The sequence below is a fragment of the Peromyscus leucopus genome, chromosome 1, assembly GCF_004664715.2.
Source record: "Peromyscus leucopus breed LL Stock chromosome 1, UCI_PerLeu_2.1, whole genome shotgun sequence".
NCBI lineage: Eukaryota > Metazoa > Chordata > Mammalia > Rodentia > Cricetidae > Peromyscus > Peromyscus leucopus.
The window spans coordinates 5,861,488-5,868,874 of NC_051063.1; the positions used below are offsets into that span (position 1 = coordinate 5,861,488).

The following is a 7,387-nucleotide window of genomic DNA, read 5'->3' on the forward strand; positions in this document are numbered from 1 at the left end:
GAGGTAGAAAGGGAGAGGCAGAGACAGAGAGCACTCAGCTGGAAGAAGAACATGCAGCAAGGACAATGTGGTTGTTTAACTATCTCAGATGTGACAGTTGGCCATGTTTGCTAGTTTCTATTATTAGAACTGGATAATGAGGCTTGACACACACTCAAGGCAAGGGAACTGCACACGGGCATGAAGACCAGAAGCCAGTCCAGTGGCTACCAAGCACATTACTCAAATCCCAAATTAATGAAAGGTTATGCAAATTCACCTTCTTACAGCTCTCCTCTCCTCCATATGCAACATAGACAGCAACTCCTTTTCTTGGCCTAAGAGGAGCTGCTTTGAGGAAAAGCATTTTATCTTCCAAGATTGCTATAAGTATGTTCTAATACGCTTAATACCCTACATATCCCCATTACAGTTACATAATTACCTAGTCATTGGTCTGCCTCCAAAACCTCTGTAAGCCCTGTGAAGGCATCAGCCTTGTCTTGTGATACCCAGACCTGAGCAAAGGACCAAAAATATAAAGTACAAAAATACAAAGTAAATGTTCACAGAATTTATTAAATGAGTCTTCTCAAAATATGGAATTTATGTCTTGCTTCTTGTTAAAACTCATCAGTGACTCTTGTTTAAAAGGAGACAAGAGTCCAGACTCTTAAGCAGTCAAGATTCTGCCTAGCTGGACCTACACAGCCTTGTACTCTGTCACCCCAAGGCACAAAGCTCCACCATCAACAAAACAACCACATCATCTCTGAACCTAACTCATCCTTTCATGTCTCTTGCCCTCTGCCTCATGTGTCCCTCTCTGTGTCATGTCTGTCAAATTCCTACTCCTCCTTCAACAGGGATGTTTTCTGAAGTACATCCCAGTGGTCTCCTGCTTGGTCCACCAACTTCTTGAGGTCACTTACTCTATGTCAATCTTATACCCAACTGCTTGCACAACTGTCTCCCTGCCAAGATTATCAACTGCATCAGAGTACCAGGTGCATGTTGTTCAGCCTCCATGGCTATTATAAAGTAGCTCTGCTATAAATATGTGAAGAATGAATAGCTAGATACTAACATAAACACACACTAAAGATCCTTCTCTGTCTGGCTAAGGTATGAAGACAATCTCTCCTAGATCCACACTGTTAAATGCAATTGCAAGTCCATATGTCTTCAGTGGTTAACTTTATGTAACTAAATTATGTACTATATTTAAAAAGAGTATGTTTTATTACAAAATTTGGTATTATGTTGTTCAGGGTTTTCTTCCTTATACCAGTCTTCATATACTGTGAATTTTGCCTGTGACTTTTAGGATAAATTCTTTACACCACAGTGTGCTTTGAATTTTCATGCAAACTCTCAATCCTTGTATGTGTAAAACATAAAGGAAAGGTGAAAGAAACGTCCTGGTAAGGAAAAAAAAAAACATCAACAGAGAGGAACTCTCTTACCAAGAAGCCTTCTATCATTTCAGACTTGCAGAAAACAAGGCTTTTTCTTGAAATATATTTGAATACATTTTGAGGACCAGCACAACGAGACTCATTGGACTCACAGTGGCTCAGAACATTCAGTAATTAATGAAGTAAGCCATGCAGTGTGGCTCTTCCCCTACTTGGGTGTTTGAATACCAATGCTGAACCAAACTGCCTATGTCTAACCTCAATTCTTGTATTAGCTGTTCATGATCTTGGCTTAATTTAATTGCTGGGTGCTTCCATCTCCTTATCTGTCCGCAGAAGTAAAAACTCATCTCATGGGTTTTTGTTGAAGGTAAGTGAGTTATAACTAAACGAGTTGGGTGGAGATTATCAATCCCCTTACACAAGCCCTTGGGAAGCCATCTACTAACCCAAGATAACTGCACTGTCTTTTAAAGAACATCTGGAACTGAGAAATAGCTAAACATTGCAATCTACTATGAAATAACAGCATCCAATGTCAATATCAGCTACTGATGCATTTTTTCAGAAGAAACTCAACAGGACTAAACACTTCCAACATGACTCAGAGGGCAAAAAAATGTTGGAAAGTGTAGATGTATCCAACCATCTTATTAAATAAGAAAAACAGAACCAATGTAAAAGAGAAAGCCAAGAGGTCAGAGCTCAGAGCTAAAATCTTACCCTTCCTTCTGTGTGCTCCTAGCTCTCCTAAAGAGACCTACTTCCTGTGTGTATGTCTTTAAATAGTCTTTCTGTTCTGCCTTCTCATTGGTTGTAAACCCAAACACATGACTGCCTCGTCACCGCCTGTAAGTACAGCCCTACAGGTCTTAAAGGCGTATGTCTCCAATGCTGGCTGTATCCCTGAACACACAGAGATCTACCTAGCTCTTCTACCAAGTGCTGGGATTAAAGGCATGTGCCACCACCACCACCACACTCTTGCTATGGCTCTAATAGCTCTGACCCCCGGGCAACTTTATTTATTAACATACAATTAAAATCACATTTCAGTACAAATAGAATACCACCATAGGAAAGGATGATGAGATGCATCCTTTATACATCGTCATGACTGCACCTCTGTGTGCTATAAGCACTGATACCCTTGCAATCACCAGCTGGCAGGACTTTGAGCACCATACTCTTGACGAGATGGAGCACGCTGTAGTTATTCCACCTAATCACATAGTATCCAGAGCAGTATCTCACAGACAGCAAAGACCGCATTCCGGAAGAGATGTGACCAGCAAATGTCTCCGAGGGACCCAGAGATCCCTTTTTGGTTATTATCTTTAAAAATGAAGGCAAATCTTCAGTTAAATAGAAGATGAATTTTGATCATCATGAGTTTTGTCTTTCTGGTCTGTGTAACTCTTTCAAACAATACAATAAAATACAATAAAAAAATTGCATCATGCTTTGTATAGTTTCAAACTCAGAACACAGAGACCCAGCAGGGAGGATTTCTGGGTCGTGTGTCTTTACAGTTCTGTAGTTGTTTTTTTACTCTTTGGGGGCCTGCCACCCAGCTCCCACACAGAGACTTATTCTTACTTATGAACTTACTTGTTTCTAGCCAGATTTTCTAACTTAAATTATCCCATTTTTCTTTAACTACATTTGCCTCTGGGATTTTACCTTTCTTTATTCTACATATCTTTCTTTCCTTCTTACTTGATAGCTGGCTGGGTGACTGGGTGGCTGGTCCCTGGCATCCTCCTCTCCTCCTTTTCTCTCTCCTCCCTCTTCTTCTACTCATTCTCTCTATATACTATCCCTGCCTATTCCTGCCCAGCTACTGGCCATTCAGTTCTTTATTAGACCAAGCAGGTATTTTAGGCAGACAAAGTAACACAGTTTAACAGAGTTAAACAAATGCAACATAAAAGAATGCAACATATATTTGCATCAATAAACAAATATTCCACAGCATAAACAAATGGAACACAACTTACACTAATATTCCACAACACAGTTCCCTCCTTCAGAAATATCCTTCCTGTTCAAACACCAACAACTCCCCCATGGACCCTGATCACTTTTACCCATCATGGTCATTACCTCACAAAACTGTTATCTGTCAGCCCTTGGTGTAATTACAGTTTAGTTGTTAAATCTCATTGAATTTTTCCTTCAAGGCAGGAACTACTTCCTACTGGCTCTTTTCTGCTTCCTTTCTACTTAAAGCAAATGGATACATAGTACACAGTAGATAGAGCACAATAAGTAGTTGCTTACTGCTAGGTTTTTTTATGTCATTAAGTGAGTATATCATTAAATAACTAGAGAAGGGTAAAACTAGCATGTACTCCGTCCCTTATAAAAATGGTAATCCATCTATGTTCTGATATCATTGCCTTGAGAGAAATGACAATCAGGAAAACAACTATCATCCCACTGCTGTGTAACAGTTTTTTTTTTCCCCAGAATTGAAACATTCAATCTTGCAGGAATCTCCTTAAGCAGAAAGGTATACAACTCAAAATTTGTTTCAGGAAGATCCTGAAACCGATCAGATTCACTAGGCTCTCCTAGTAAGGAAATTACTGAGAGTCACTCTCAGACAAGCTGAGCTACAAAGAAGCTTGGAAAAGGCAAGATGCCAAGAAGACCCTGAGGCTAGACCATCTGCCTAAAAGAGACAAAACCTAGGCAGGCTGCCCAGAAGAGGTCTAGAACAATGAAATCCCTTGGAAAGACACTCTTCAAACTGTTGAGCTACCTGCAGGTTGTGCAGTGTGCTCCAGGTTCCAGCTTCTGTAAGTTCCCACGCCACAGTGGGATGGGCTTTGGTGATGTAGCTGTCTTGGAGTCATTTATGCTGCAGTAATTAATCTTTCACCAGTATTCCTGTAAGTAACCTCAATAAAACCCATTGGTTCACCCAGTTGGACTTTGGTGGTCTTTGCCCTGGAGGAGGTGGGAATGGGGAGTGGGCTGGGGGGAAGGGGAGGGGGACAGGAGGGGGGAGAACAAGGGAATCCGTGGCTGATATGTAGAACTGAATAGTATTGTAAAATAAAATAAAAGGAAAAAAAAAAAAACATTGGTTCACCCAGTTGGACTTTGGTGGTATCCATATTTCCATCTGTTGTGGATTTTCTATCTGGGGTAAGGAGACATATGTGTTGTGTCTCCTCTGGTAAAATTTTGTCACACAACTCCTACTAAGAATCATAATGATGAGACTTTTCCCTCAAAGTGTCCATTCTATGTCTATCTTTGTGGATTAGATTTGTTTTATGTGGCTCCAAATTTGAATCCGTATTTCCTCTCTCCAACTCCAGAGAAGTTCAAGTAATAAAGAAGGTTTTCCATATTGTGTGGATATAGCAAGTTATAAACAGGAGAGAATGAGGAGAAAGAAGAGGAGGAGGCAGGGGTTGGAGGGAGGGATGGGGAAAGAGAGAAAGAGAAAGAGAGGGGGAAACTAACTTAAAGAACAGCATTCATGATTTTAGAGATGAACTGAGATGAGCGTATGTAGTCTCCAAATAAAATGATTTTTAAAAAGTCTATTTTACTATCTCTATTTAACTCCAAGGCTCAGGGAACACCCTGGAAGAACTGGCAGAAAGAACCTATAAACAACGGGATGAGGAGGAATGCTGTGAAACACTTCTCTACTGGACATGGCATGATTACTGCTCTCATGAATTCAGAGAGCTGTGGTCACCTGCACAAGATCAAACCTGCCAGAAGTCCAGTATGTAGAGGGAGGCCTCAAGAGGCCCCCACTCCTAGCTAAGAAGTTATTGTCACTTATGATTCCTAGGGCAGAGATGGGCATTTTTCTTGAATAGTGTAGCCACTGGTAAGTTTCCCACATTCTTGCAGGCAACATTAAGTAAAATTAATAGCATGGGCATGCACTCTTGCACGTCCTCACACACAGGCACATGGTGAAAGTAGGAAAGGAATTTGTTAGAAAGAAGGGGTTCAAAGAGAATGGAAGAATAAAAGAGGGGAATGTGAGTGAATATGATCAAAATACACTATAGGCATGTATAAAATTATGAAAAAATAATTTAAAATATTTTTAAAGTCTGGAGAGATGGCTCAGTGGTTAAGAGCATTAGAAGATCTTCCAGAGGACCAAAATTCAATTCTCAGCATCCATATGGTAGCTCACAACTGTCTATAACACCAGTCCCAAGGCCTCCAGGGCACCAAGCACAAATTTTTATGCAAACAAAACACCCATACACATTAAATAAATAAATATTTAAAATGGTAAGTAGCACATTGGAAACTCTCTTCAGAAAAGCCCACATCCCTCTTTCAGGTGTGCCTTAATCTTTCCCTGTGTGCCCTTCTCTCTATATTTAATAAATTCCAACTCTGCTTCAGAGAAAGAGAGAGAGAGAGAGAGACCACTGTTTTCTCTTAATGTATTTCTTGATCCTCATGACTAATTCAGAATTTAAGTACTGGAAATATTTACATCTCCATTTTCCAAAATGACTAACCTGAGGCTGAGGAAAGGAAACTAGCCTTTAAAACTAACAGTATAAAACATGAAATTAACAGTAGCAACCAGTGGCAAATCAGCCCCCATTTCCTCATACCACATATGTTCAACTCAGGATTTCTACCCAACAAGTTGTAAAGGATTATTTAGACTGTTTCATGTGTTTGGACCAAAAGCAATTTCATTATCACTCTCCTCAAGGCATCCTTGAGTTCTCTGTTCCTCATGCTGTAGATCAAGGGGTTCAGTACAGGGGTGATGAATGTGTAAACCACAGATACTACCTGGCCCCGCTCAGGAGAGTAACTGGAGCTGGGACATAAGTAGATGAGGCTTCCACATCCATACTGCAGGAGGACCACAGTCAGGTGCGAGGAACAGGTAGAGAAGGCTTTGTGCCTTCCCTCAGCTGAGCGGATCTTCAGGATGGCATCTACAATGAAGACATAGGACAGAGTGATGAGGAGGAAAGGGATGGTGAGGACGATGACACTGACCACAAACAGAGTGGCCTCGTGGACATGGGTGTCTGCACACGCCAGTCTCATGACAGGGAGGACATCACAGTAGAACAGGCTGATTTCCTTACTGCTACAGAAAGGCAGTCGAAAGATGAGCACAGTCAACTGCATGGCCAAGATGAAACCCAGCAACAGGGACCCCACGGCCAGCTGGACACACAAGTGCCAGCTCATGATGAGACTGTAGCGCAGAGGGTGACAGATGGCCACAAACCGGTCATAGGCCATGATGGCCAGCAGAATACAGTCAGCACTGCCCAGGAAGATGAAGAAGAACATCTGAGTACCACAGCCTGCCAGGGAGACCACAGTTCTCTCTGTGGACAGGATGCTGGCCAGAGTCAGGGGAGCTATGGTAGAAGAATAGAAGATCTCCAGGCTGGCCAGGTTGGCCAGGAAGAAGTACATAGGGGTGTGGAGACACCGATTGATCCAGATGGTGAGGACGATGGACATGTTTCCTCCAATGCTGACCAGGTACATCGTGAGAAAGACCACGAAGATCAGCATCTGCAGCTCGGGGAGTTTGGAGAAGGGGCGGAAGTGGAAGAGGACCATCCCGGTCTGGTTTCCTTCTTCCATGTACTTAGTGCATTGGGTCTGCTACTGGCACAGGTAACACCCCTGAGGATAGACAGAAAGCACCTGGAGGATACTTGTCATTCTTCTTTTTTTTTTTTGAGCTTTTTACATGAATATATTTAATTTGGAAGTATGTATGCACACACATCATATATATATATATATATATATATATATATATATATGGTCAAATAAGGTACAGAAATGTTTATCACACCAAATTATTCCACATAAGCTCTTCAGTGTGCTTCAGATATATGATGGACTTGGAACAACTGATTCCCCCCAATATTTGCATTATGTTGTTCGAATCATAACCTTGTGCTTACTGATGGTACTCTGTAATTTGATACAAATAAATTACCATATAG

At 41.3% G+C, this 7,387-nt stretch overlaps 1 protein-coding gene across 1 annotated transcript; it reads right to left on the reverse strand.

The window, feature by feature from the left end:
• Positions 1-6,059: 6,059 nt before the first annotated feature.
• On the reverse strand, positions 6,060-7,057 carry LOC114703511 (olfactory receptor 10V1-like). Its single transcript, XM_028884354.2, has one exon. It carries the CDS (start codon positions 7,014-7,016, stop codon positions 6,060-6,062), a length of 957 nt encoding a protein of 318 aa, XP_028740187.1. The 5' UTR covers positions 7,017-7,057.
• Between the last annotated feature and the right edge of the window lie 330 nt (positions 7,058-7,387).

Bases quoted from the DNA above. Each gene is read 5' to 3' on its own strand.
- LOC114703511 (XM_028884354.2), bottom strand. From the start codon at position 7,016: ATGGAAGAAGGAAACCAGACCGGGATGGTCCTCTTCCACTTCCGCCCC.